This window comes from Oncorhynchus kisutch, linkage group LG13, assembly GCF_002021735.2.
Source record: "Oncorhynchus kisutch isolate 150728-3 linkage group LG13, Okis_V2, whole genome shotgun sequence".
Classification (NCBI taxonomy): Eukaryota; Metazoa; Chordata; class Actinopteri; order Salmoniformes; family Salmonidae; genus Oncorhynchus; species Oncorhynchus kisutch.
The window spans coordinates 28,817,659-28,831,306 of NC_034186.2; the positions used below are offsets into that span (position 1 = coordinate 28,817,659).

Below are 13,648 nucleotides of genomic sequence, written 5' to 3' on the forward strand. Positions count from 1 at the left end.
GTAAAATGGCTTGTGTCAGAGAGCTGGCTGAATCATCGAGCCTGAGGAACTAGAAGAAGTCGACTGGGCACATCACATCTTATGCCTTCAACCATAAAGAGAGGAAGAAGACAGAAACAAAAACCTTCTGTGTACACTCTCTTTCTGCTTAACTTGTTTTCATTGCCTAATTCATGTCTTGGTGCAAACTGCCACAAACCCAGGCCTGGCCACACAAGTTACCAGGGGAGAAAATGCACCAAGACTATGCAGTATTAAACTATCATCACAGTTTCCATGGAAATCAAATTCAAATTTAAAAAAGGATATAAAAAGCAAGGAAGACCAAGGCACTTTTCATACAATTAAAATGCCTTTATTTGAATGGCAATTTCAATGGAACAAAGATTTTAAAACTCAATTCGGCAGCATGGCCTTCATCTGAAATACAGAGTTTTAAAATCTTTGTTCCATTGAACATGCCCATACAAATAAAGGCATTTTAATTATATGAAGGGTGTCTTGGTCCTCCTTTCCGTTTGATGACCAATTTAACCCTTTTACCAAAGAGCTCCTTCCATCTACAAAAATCTACTGTGTACCCTAGAAGTGTTCCCTTCAAAATAAAATAAAAGTAACACACTTGGAAGAATAGTTTCATAATTTCATAATATTTCAGAAATCAAGAACCATTGACAATCGTTTTATAGTGAAAGAAGCAAAGGGATGCTCATTAAAGGCTCTAATAGCACGTTAGAGAATGTAATAAAGTAGTGTTTGAATGGTGAAACAGATGCTGCTATTTGACTAACCAACTTTCCTTAGAGGCTGGTAAGTGGTACTATACACTACACCACACAGGGACACACTATTATATTCTGAACAGAAATATAAAGCAACATTTAAAGTGTTGGTCCCATGTTTCAATGTTCCATATGCACAAAAAGCTTAAATGTTGTGCACAAATTTGTTTAAATCCCTTTTGTTTATATCCCTGTTAGTGAGTATTTCTCCTTTGCCAAGATAATCCATCCGCATATCAAGAAGCTGATTAAATAGCATGATCATTACACAGGTGCACCTTGTGCTGGTTGACAATAAAAGGCCACTCTAAAATGTGAAGTGTCACACCACACAATGCCACAGAGGTGTCAAGTTTTGAGGGAGCATGCAATAGGCATGTTGACTGCAGGAATCTCCACCAGAGCTGTTGCCAGATAATTTAATGCTAATTTATCTACTATAAGCCGCCTATAATGTCGTTTTAGAGAATTTGGTAGGTCCAGCCGGCCTCGCAACCGCAGACCACATGTAACCATGTCAGCCCAGGACCTCTACATCCGGAATTTCTGCACAAACTGTCAGAAACGTGTCAGCAAAGCTCATTTGCGTGCTCGTCGTCCTCACGACTTCAGTGGGCAAATGCTCATCTGTGATGGCCACTGGCATGCTGGAGAAGTGTGTTGAATCCCGCATTCAACTGTACAAAGCAGATGGCAGAATGAGTGTAAGGCGTCTCGTGGGCGAGCGGTTTGCTGAGGTAAACGTTGTGAACAGTGTCTCATGGTGGCAGTGGGGTTATGGTATGGGCAGGCAGAAGCTACGGACAACAAGCACAATTGCATTTTATCGATGCACCTAATTGATTTATTACAATTGACTGATTTTCTTATATGAACTATAACTCTTTGAAGTTATTGGGTCTGTGAGAGAATCTGCAGAAAGGAGTGTATGAAATAGAGTACTGTACACACTCCTCCAGGGAGATGTTGGAGTAGACCATGGTGTAGGCTGTTGGAGAGGACTCAGAGACGACACCACTGGTAGTGTTCACCACACTTTCCTCCATAACCCTCTGAACTGACATCTGGGGGACGATCTCCAAAACAGCCCAGCACCTGATAGAGACAGAGAGAGAAAGAGGAGGAGATAATCAAATAATGAAAGTAATATAGATATAGAGAGGCAGACTGTCACGCCTTGGTCTTAGTATTTTGTGTTTTCTTTAATTATTTGGTCAGGCCAGGGTGTGACATGGGTTATTGTGGTGTGTTTTTGTCTTAGGGGTTTTGTGGGGTGTCTACGTAGTCTATGGCTGCCTGAGGCGGTTCTCAATCAGAGTCAGGTGATTATCGTTGTCTCTGATTGGGAACCATATTTAGGCAGCCATATTCTGTGAGTGTTTTCGTGGGTGATTGTTCCTGTCTTTGTGTTTGCACCAGATAGGGCTGTTTCGGTTTTCATTATTTCATTTCGTTAGTTTTGTAGTTTCTGTATGTATAGGTTTTCCTTCATTAAAATATATCATGAATCATCATCACGCTGCATTTTGGTCCCATCCTTGTTCTACCTCTTCGTCAGAGGAGGAGATAGAAGAGAGCCGTTACAGAATCACCCACCACAAACGGACCAAGCAGCGTGTTAACAGGCAGGAGCCACAGGAGAGGCAACAGAGGCAGCAGCAGCAGGAGCAGCAGCAGCTGCAGTGGGAGAGGTTGCACCACCTGGAGAAATGGACATGGGAGGAGGAACTGGACGGTAAAGGACCCTGGGCTCAGCCTGGAGAATATCGTCGCACCAAGGAAGAACTGGAGGCGGGGAAAGCGGCGAGGCGCTGGTATGAGGAGGCAGCACGGCGACGCGGCTGGAAGCCTGAGAGTCGGCCCCAAAAATGTATTGGGGGGGGCTCACAGGGAGTTTGGCTATGCCAGGTAGGAGACCTGCGCAAACTCCCTGTGCTTACTGGGGGGCTAGAGAGACCGGGCAGGCACCGTGTTGTGCTATGGAGCGCACAGTGTTTCCAGTGCAGGTGCATAGCCCGGTGCGGTTCATACCAGCTCTTCGTATTGGCCGGGCTAGAGTGGGCATCGAGCCAGGTAAGGTTGGGCAGGCTTGGTGCTCAAGAGCTCCAGTGCGCCTGCACGGTCCGGTCTATCCAGAGCCACCTCTACACACCAGTCCTCCGGTGGCAGCTCCCCGCACCAGGCTTCCTGTGCGTGTTCTCTATCCAGTTCCACCAGTGCCAGCACCACGCATCAGGCCTACAGTGCGCCTCGCCTCTCCAGCACTGCCGGAGTCTCCCGCCTGTTTAGCGCTGCCAGAGCTGTCAGTCTGCATGGAGCAGCCTGAGCTGTCAGTCTGCATGGAGCAGCCAGAGCTGCCAGTCTGCATGGAGCAGCCAGAGCTGCCAGTCTGCATGGAGCAGCCAGTCTGCATGGAGCAGCCAGAGCTGCCAGGTTGCATGGAGCAGCCAGAGCTGCCAGTCTGCATAGAGCTGCCAGTCTGCATAGAGCAGCCAGAGCTGCCAGTCTGCATGGAGCTGCCAGTCTGCATAGTGCAGCCAGAGCTGCCAGTCTGCATGGAGCTGCCAGTCTGCATAGAGCAGCCAGAGCTGTCAGTCTGCATAGAGCAGCCAGAGCTGCCAGTCTGCATGGAGCAGCCAGAGCTGTCAGTCTGCATGGAGCAGCCAGAGCTGTCAGTCTGCATGGAGCAGCCAGAGCTGTCAGTCTGCATGGAGCAGCCAGTCTGCATGGAGCAGCCAGAGCAGCTAGATCCGCCAGTCAGCCAGACTCTTCCAGATCTGCCAGTCAGCCAGACTCTTCCAGATCTGCCAGTCAACCAGTCTCTTCCAGATCTGCCAGTCAACCAGACTCTTCCAGATCTGCCAGTCAACCAGACTCTTCCAGATCTGCCAGTAAACCAGACTCTTCCAGATCTGCCAGTCAACCAGACTCTTCCAGATCTGCCAGTCAACCAGACTCTTCCAGATCTGCCAGTCAACCAGACTCTTCCAGATCTGCCAGTCAACCAGACTCTTCCAGATCTGCCAGTCAACCAGACTCTTCCAGATCTGCCAGTCAACCAGACTCTTCCAGATCCGCCAGCCAGGCAGGATCTGACAAAGCCAACTACCTGCCTGAGCTTCCCCTCAGTGCTGGGCTTCCCCTCAGTCCCGAGCTTCCCCTCAGTCCCGAGCTTCCCCTCAGTCCCGAGCTTCCCTTCAGTCCCGAGCTACCCCTCAGTCCCGAGCTGCCCCTCAGTCCCGAGCTGCCCCTCAGTCCAGTGGGGTTCTGGGTGAGGACTATTAGGCCATGGTCAGCGGCGAGGGTGGATTATCCCAGGACGCGAGGGGGAGGAACTATGACATTTATGGAGTGGGGTCCATGTCCCAAGCCGGAGCCGCCACCATGGACAGACGCCCACCCGGACCCTCCCTATGGTTTTGAGGTGCGTCCGGGAGTCCGCACCTTAGGGGGGGGGGGGTTCTGTCAAGCCTTGGTCTTAGTATTTTGTGTTTTCTTTAATGATTTGGTCAGGCCAGGGTGTGACATGGGTTATTGTGGTGTGTTTTTGTCTTAGGGGTTTTGTGGGGTGTCTACGTAGTCTATGGCTGCCTGAGGCGGTTCTCAATCAGTCAGGTGATTATCGTTGTCTCTGATTGGGAACCATATTTAGGCAGCCATATTCTGTGAGTGTTTTCGTGGGTGATTGTTCCTGTCTTTGTGTTTGCACCAGATAGGGCTGTTTCGGTTTTCATTATTTCATTTCGTTAGTTTTGTAGTTTCTGTATGTATAGGTTTTCCTTCATTAAAATATATCATGAATCATCATCACGCTGCATTTTGGTCCCATCCTTGTTCTACCTCTTCGTCAGAGGAGGAGATAGAAGAGAGCAGTTACACAGACATTGAGAGAGTATTAATTGGGTAATTTCTGTCTCTTTCATGTTGGTTGACAAGTGTACTGTGTGACATCTCAACATACAGTATTATTTCTGTCCTCAAATGAAAACGAGTCGACAATATGTAACACAGAAAACAGAGGACAAAGCCAAATTGCTTTCTATTACATATAAATGGTCCTTACACCAGAGACATATTGAAAGAGTTCTAATATAAAACATATACAGTGCATTTGGAAAGTATTCAAACACCTTGACTTTTTCATCATTTTGTTATGTGACAGCCTTATTCTAAAATTGATGATATTGTTATTTCCCCTCATCAATCTACACACAATACTCCATAATGACAAAGCAAAAACCGTTTTTTTTAATTTTTTGCAAATGTATTAAACATAAAAAACGGAAATATGAAATTATGAAGTAATATGAAGTATTCAGACCCTTTACTCAGTACTATGTTGAAGTACCTTTGGCAGCGATTACAACCTTGGGTCTTCTTGGGTATGACACTATAAGCTTGTAAGCTTCTCCCATTCTTCTCTGCAGATCCTCTCAAGCTCTGCGGTCAATGGAAAGAGGATGCACCTGAGCTCAATTTTGAGTCTAATAGCAAAGGGTCTTTATACATATGTAAATAAGGTATCTGTTTTTTATTTCTAATATATTTGCAAAAATTTCTAAAAACCTGCTTTCGCTTTGTCATTATGGGGTATTTTCTGTAGATTGATGAGGGAAAAAAAGATTGAATCAATTTTAGAATAAGGCTTTAGTAACAACATGTGGAAAAAGGGAAGGAGTCTGAATACTTTCCGGATGCACTGTATCATGTAATTGTATATCCTTGCACCGACACAGCACCATGACAACCCTGTTGTCTAAAGACTGGGGATGCATTGCTTGTTTCTACATATCACTGTTCAACAGAATCATGTAGTCTGTCACTGACTACACAGAACATTGGATCCACTAGTGACAAGATGCAACTGAACAGGTAATTGACATTTCCTACAAACACAGAATCTATACCTTGAGTGTGTGTCTCCGCTATATACTGTCTTGGACAGAACATCTGACAAAACTACTAGACTCAGAGTCAGCCATCTGTCACAAGCCTTTTTCTCAACTGGTTAGACACTATGGATATACAGTAGGTATGATACACCTCAGCAAAGGCATATACTGTATGTAACAGCTGACAAATATACTGTGTACAGTAGTTACATTTGATGGGTACATGTTCGTTTTTCATGTGGTTAAGGAAGTTTCACTACTTCAATCTACGTGCTTTAATTGAATTCCTCCAACATGTGTGCATGTGTCTGTGTCATCATGCATTCTATTTGGTTCTATAGACATATTTCACCCTTCAGTAGACTTCAACCCAGGCGGCGCAAGCCTGTCAGTCTACTGACATGGTGAACAAATCAAAGATAACTCAATTTCTCTAGATAAATGGACCAAATACTGTATTACCTGTGTGGTACGGAGGCCATTTTCAGCACAGAAGATTATCTAGCTACAGATCTAGATTTTACCTAGAAATTTGAGATAGTAATGGCTCAATGCCTTATGTCATTCATTCTGCAGCCTAGCTGTGATAGAATAGACAACCAAACAGGGTCTACCGCTCTCTCTCTAGTCCCCCCCCACCATCAATGATAAATGTTGTAGCATTCCCAGTCCAAATTAAGGGAAAATCAAGCCCTGTTGACTATCTGTTGGGTAGGCCAACATGCTTTTGTGGAGCCATAATCCCAACACGTTTATTGAACTAGGGGTGAGTGAGGAGGATTCAAGGAAAGGATCAGCACAGGAATCAATACAGTCACACAGAAGTATATTCCCAGATTTTGGGGAGGAATTCTCTGAAAGTTGTGTGGCAGAAACAATGGCACTAAAGTTGGAATCGGATGGAGATTGCAGTTGCCATCATTACTGAAAAGAAATTCAGAAATGTCACTGAATTCAATGTCAGTGAGGGCAAATGAAATAACTTTCGCCACTAAATACAAAAAAGGTGCAATAACAACAGGGTTTTTGACAGGCCAGTTTACCACAGAACCCCCCCTAACTCCTTTGTAGGGCTAAGGATGACTAGTTATTGAAAATTGTGAGAAGAAAATAGGATATGTTTTTCAGTGACTATTCATGCTTAGCCCTACCAATCAGGTGCGCTCCAGCTGTCCTTCTCATGCGCACTCCTCATGCATTGATAGAATTAACATTTTTATTCTCTTCACAAATGGCAAACTCATCAGGCGTATCACATTTCCATGGCTTGACACAAGGTAATTCACCCCCAGAATCATAAAGATAAACATTTTAAACCACTAATCTGTCAATAAAATATGTGAGAATCTGATCCATCAAGTCAATTGATTAAAGGTGCAATACGCAGAAATCACAAATATTTGAATAGTTAGCCTAATTTCAAAACAAGCAATGTCTAAACTGCTGTGAAATATGTTTTCAATAACCAAAAATATTGTATTTTCAGGTGTTTGAAAATGGTGTACAAAACTGTAAGTAAAAGATGCAAAAACAAAAGTTAGCCTAAGATCTACCACTTCTTAGACTTGCATTCAATGAGGATGATAGATCTATAAACAGAGGCTTCTCTGTGAATTTGGTTGGGTAGCCCAAAAAATTACATATTGCAGTTAAGGCATAATTCTAATGATGTTATACATAATTTTCAAACATTCAGTCACTTGTTGATATTCTGCTAACATTATGAACTAGAGACAATGGCCTGTGCTTAAACTATTATTTATTTATTTTTCACCCGTCTCTACTGTAACTTCTCCCAGGCTGACACCCAAGACTAGCTAGCATGATACTTGAAACCTGTGCTGTCATTTAGTCACTAGATGGGTTAACAAAATGACATACCGTATGTTTGGAACTTTAAATAACTAAGCACAACTCTACAACTGAAAAACGCTTCAGGGTCTGTTTTTTTTATATACTTACATCACTTAAAATGACCTTTTGTTGATAACTTGGTGAAACATGGTCGGACTGGTATGTTTTTTGCAGGGAGCTCGTCCTCCTCATTAGGAACATGCTGACTTCACTACGTCATTTTAGCTTCTGTCTTATCTGAGAAAATGGTTGTTACTTTCGCCCCGTGTTACTTTCGTCCCGGCTCTCCCCTAAATGCTTGAGTCTTTAAACCCTGTGTCAGCCGAGCTCCCTGACATGACCTGCAGATCAATGCTATCTAAAATGTGAGGGGAAATATCGCAGTGATAACCTTTCCATGGTTAGAAATGATTACAAGTCCAATTCATTCTAATGACTCCAGCCCTGCCTCCTAATGGGCCCTTTAACTGTGGAGGGCCTTGTAGTGATACATTGTGAAATGCCCTCTTACAACTATCAGTGTGTCACTTCTCAAACATACCCAGATTTATAGACATGTTTAATGGAAATGGGTGGTTCTTTGATGGCTTAGGGACTGTTTATCAGAGGTTCACTGCTTGGCTGTTGGAGCCGTGCTCTCTAGATGTACTCTAGGTGACAAAGGGGGGGGGGGGTTCACATTTCAAATCACGCGAGTGGACTGCAATAGCTCATCAGTGGCAGTCTTCGCAGTAGGCGTTCTCCCGTTGATCAATGATTAGTCCACACTTGCCTCTGTGTTCATTAATGAAGTGCCACCGGCGTAGGCTCACACTGCGGCTGGCACGCTGATGACTCAATTATTCGCCACGTACTGTAGGACACCGTCTACCTTAAAGGCCCAGTGTAGTCAAAAATGTGATTTATATATATTATATATTTTCCACACTATGGGGTTGGAATAATACTGTGAAATTGGGAAAAAGATGATAATGACCTTTTAGCTGTTTGAAAAGACCACCAGAAATTTCAGCCTGTTGTGGTGGCGTGACATCAGACAAATAAGAGAGTTACAAACTTCTCTGCCAGTAACTCAAGACTACTCCCAGACAGTCCAAGCAAATTGTTGCTTGAAAAATTGCTATTTTCGAAGTTGATACTTGTTTATTTTTTACCATTTTAATTGAAAACAATCATACTAAGGTACTTAATTGTTACCCCCCAAAAAATGGCTGCATTGGACCTTTAAGCAAACTTAATCAAAACCAGGGAGCATAAGTCGCATCATTTGTTTGAAATAGTTTTTTGTTGCCTATGAGATGACAAAGGAGCCGAATGCTAGGTAAAGAAAGTGCATTCTACCAGGTGGCTCAAGGCACAGGTCTTATTGCTCATTGGTCTAGGTAAATCAAAGATGGGTAAGCTGGAAGATACAGATTGGTAAAGAAGATTGACATTACAGAAACTGTCTGGAGCCTTAGTGCTAAGTTTAAATCATGTGATGGCAATTAAAACAGTTGATTGCTGTGGTGCAGCTGATCATTCCCTTCAAAACAAATTGCTCTATTACCATCAAATTCACCAGCTTTCCTCATGGCTAATTCACTTTGCTATTTTCCCAGTTAGATATGGACTAATGGGGCTTGGATAGTAGGATGGAGTATATAAAATAGATAACGGAACTCACAAAGTAGATGCATTACAGAGCTGACTCATGGGAAGTGGTGGCGGTGTGGCTGATGTTTCAGCTGTAAGTGCAGTAATTAGACAGTGGGCAGGGACAGGGTCTGAGGCAGCAGTGGCTGTGAGGATCACAACACAGTGTAGGGACAGGGTTGGCAGAGGGCCCAGACTGTGGTAGCTTGGCCTGTGTTGGGAAGCCATGAGCATGGGTTCCCACTGCAGACAGACATACGGGGCAAGGCGATGACATTAATAAACAACCAACACAACACAGGGCCTGCAGCCTGGATGGCATGGCATATCCCGGGCCCGGCTACAACAGCTGGGAAAGTGTCAACAGACTCATGCCACAGCCATCACCCTCCTCTGCCAAAAACCCACACAAATTAACCACTGGTGACACAAACAACTCACCCTAGTCTAACTATAATAGGACAGTTTCCTATTGCTAACTGTGGACATGAAAAAGGAACATTGCTGAGATATAAACAAAAAGAATGTCTCTTCTCTCAAAGCAGGAAAAAACTGTTAATGACATTTGGAGGAACTGAAATGAAAAACAGAAACTGAAATATGCTTAATAATCATTGGTTGGACACAAGGGGCAGAACACAGGGTATACAAAGAAAGGAATGGACAAGACCTCCAACTGTTGATTTCTGCACTCCAGGAGCAGTGCTGTGGAGATTTATCTGTTCATTTGCTGGGACTATGCTTGAGCAAGCCCAACATAAGACCATTTCTATTTTATTCCACTGTTCTCTTGCTCCGAATAGGCTGCACTATAGAATTATGTTCAGGGTGATAATTATACATCAAAATGATGGTCTGACAAATGGGTGGTGAGGAAATTGCTTACCAAGATGTCAAGTTAGGTAGGCCAAGAGCTTCCAGGAAGGAGTTGAATGAAAAAGCTGCAAATAACGTTAACTCCAGCTTGGATGAACTACAATGAATTTAAGGAAGTATGTGTGTATGTGTGTGTGTGTGTGTGTGTGTGTGTGTGTGTGTGTGTGTGTGTGTGTGTGGTCCAACTCAAAACCATTAACCACTTATTGATGCATTACCAAACAGAACGTCGGGACCTTTTTCTCAAACTACAGGTAATTCAATTCTATGTGAGTCTCTGTGGAAGTGGTCTTTAAAGATAGTCCGGCCATATGACACATGATCCCAATACCAGTCAGAGATTGGAAAGACAATTTCCCTCCACATAATGAGTGACTAGTGGATCTGTACAGTTTGAGATCAATATTATGCATCCTATTGGCGCTGATGAGGTGTGCTGTTGTTGGTGATGGTGTTGTTGATGTTGTTGTTGTTGTTGGTGGTGTTGTTGTTGTTGGTAGTATTGTTGTTGTTGGTGGTGTTGCTGGTAGTGTTGTTAGTGTTGGCGGTGTTGTTTGGGTTGGTGATGTTGTTTGTTTTGGTGGTGATGTTGATGTTGTTGGTTTTGGTGGTGATGTTGTTGGTGGTGTTGTTGTTGTGGGGAGGAGGAGGAGATGCAAGGAGAGTGGCTCGAGCTGTTCTGATTAACTTCCCTTTGTCATCAAAAGACCAGATGCAGCCAATTTGCGGGATGCAAATGAAGCAGACAGAGAATATGTTACCGTGTTGAAAGAAGTGATGGGTGCCGACAGGAGAGATAAACTTCACAGTGGCAACTGCGCTAAAATGATTGCTAAGAGTGAGACTGACGCCTCCGGAGAAGGAATGGGCCAAGCAGAGCGCAGTTAAATAAAACGGTAATCACCAGCACCAAATAAACAAATACGGATGGAACAAATGTAGCAAATCAAATAAAGTTCTGCGTAGGCAAGAACTACTGGATGCTGAGCATAAGATTGCTGAACCAAACAGTAATATACATAAATATATACATGTATAAATATATAGCCTGTGCAGGCATAAAACAAAAAGAGGGACAGCACAAAATACTTGGTTCATTAGAATACCCAATGTAATCAACCACCTTTTTCTGTGTACTAAAAAAAATACAATTACTGTGTTGTGTAATGAATAATTGGCAATACAATAAGTTTTCATAATAATAGTTATTGGAACATAGCAAGTACTGTATAGCTCCATTTAGTGTTTTTGTCCAATTTTACTAAAAGGTTTGGCTGCCACTCTTGTTATGTTGTCTATCCTTTCTGTCTCTATCCTTCTCTTTCCCTCTGCTCTGTATATTGGATTTTTTAAATTTTTATACATCTATACTAAGATGTCAGAAAATCTAGTATGGTTGTTGAATGTTAAATGTGGTGGGAAGGAGGATAATGAATGACGGGTTAAGAGGGAAAAGTCTACTGCTGGCGAATCAGCAGCCCAGCTCCAACTCCAGTGGCTGATGGGAGTTTATCTCCTGGATCAAACTCCTTTCATTTCATCTGCTTCAGCATAATTGCTTTCACTCTCTCTCGAGTAACAAAGCACTGATTGCAAACTCAATAGGTTCTTTACACATGATTAGATGCAACGGAGGCCCTTTTGAAAAACTTTGGCAGTATTTCAGTGAGAGAGACATCAAAGAAAACAACACTCCAGTGCCCGTCTGAAGCCCCACTCCTTCCCGCTTTGTCTGTTCCAATGTTGCTGCTGCAGACATTTACATTGTGGAAAAAACAGGAGACTGACACATTTTACTGGGCCTCTCTGTGGTCTGAGGTGGTGCCAGTCTTACTGGAGCATATCATATTGGGACTCACTGGGTTGTACTAGTACCATCTGTCATGGAGAGCAGACATCAATGCAGCAGGGACAGAGGGGGGCTGGTACTAGGCCTGTACGATTTACACAGTACCACAACCCCTTCCTGGGACAACTCACATGTTGTGAGAGTCTACACATCACCTTGGCAACCAAAGACATTAGGTACAGTATATGTGATCATCTACCTGAATACATTGTCCTACATTGGCACTGTGAATGTGTAGGACCATGTGCCTCATACACAACTGTATTGGAGGTAATTGACCAGAATACTGATCAAGCTATTAGGCTGAGTTTACGCAGGCAGCCCCATTCTGATCTTTCCTTTTCTCACTAATTGGTCAGATCAGCACTTCTGACAATAATTGGGCAACAGATCAGTATTGGGCTACCTGTGTAAACGCAGCCATAGACAGTATGGGGGAAAAACACTTACCATAATATATTCAGAACAGTGCATGTGGCTAGTCCTCCCAGTATGACTCTTCTGAACCACATGATCTACATATAGAGATTATTGAAAGAGCCAGTCAACATCAACAGCACATGACAGCCAATGCAATCAACTAAAATCCTAAGTGTGGATGGAGTACTGTCTGCTCCACTATAAGAGGATAATATAGAACAGCCATTATCAATAGGCAGACCACGGGCCGGATCCAGATGTAAAGTGTGGAGATTTGCAGGAAATAAGCTTTAAACCTGCTAATTTTTCTCTCTGCCATCAAGAGGGGTGAGAAAGGTTTGAACAGTTTGGGGTTGTATGGGTTGCAAGGTTGTTACTATGCCCAAGAATGACAATATCTATCCAGACCTTTGCTACCTAGGACATGTGTGTGACAGGATCCCTTGTATAGAAGCTATTATCCTATGGGTCTCTGTGCTGGGCTACATGCTGTGCAGGGGGAAACCGCTCTAATGGAGACTGCTGGCTCCCTATCACAACACAACGAGCTCAATGGAGGAGGGTCATTTCAGCCCTTCATAGCAGTGGCATCCTGGTCCCTGTTCTAATGGTGTGCAGGGGGAAACCGCTCTAATGGAGACTGCTGGCTCCCTATCACAACACAACGAGCTCAATGGAGGAGGACCATTTCAGCCCTTCATAGCAGTGGCATCCTGGTCCCTGTTCTAATGGTGTGCAGTTTATGCTGGTAGGCACAATTATCTCAATGTTTAAACTCTCTAGAGTTATGTCAGGTAGAATTTCACCTAGAAAGTACTGTGAATCAAATGTGTGTGCAAACACAATAAAATAATGCAAATCCATAATACCTGTGTCTTGTTGTGAGATATTTCTGAGAACAGGAGAGGCATCACGTTGACAATACCTCCTGCAAAGAAATCAAATGACAGTAAGCGACACATTTGATTTAGAATGAGATGATTTCTGATAATCCACTCATACAGTGTATGTCAGGGAAATGACAGGACCAAGGTGCAGCGTGGTGGGCGTACATGTTCCTTTATTAAGAATGTCAAACACCAACGTGCAGCTTACTAGGGCTATACAGGCCACTAACAAAGACAGCTACCCACAACTAAGGTGGAAAAACAGGCTGCCTAAGTATGATTCCCAATCAGAGACAACAATAGACAGCTGCCTCTGATTGGGAACCACACTCGGCCAACCACACAGAAATACAAAACATAGAATGCCCACCCCACATCACACCCTGACCTAACCAAATGGAGAAATAAAACAGCTCTCTAAGGTCAGGGCGTGACTGTGTATGAGCAACAGTG

General features: G+C 43.6%; 1 protein-coding gene across 1 annotated transcript in view; it reads right to left on the minus strand.

The window, feature by feature from the left end:
- LOC109902987 (uncharacterized) overlaps positions 1 to 13,648 on the minus strand; it is a 97,214-nt gene that overhangs the window by 14,810 nt on the left and 68,756 nt on the right. The window contains exons 10-12 of the mRNA XM_031785954.1: positions 13,178 to 13,236; positions 12,339 to 12,403; positions 1,734 to 1,877 (exon numbers count right to left, since the gene is read on the minus strand). Coding sequence (XP_031641814.1) covers positions 1,734 to 1,877; positions 12,339 to 12,403; positions 13,178 to 13,236 — 268 coding nt within the window. The remainder of the gene's footprint in view (positions 1 to 1,733; positions 1,878 to 12,338; positions 12,404 to 13,177; positions 13,237 to 13,648) is intronic.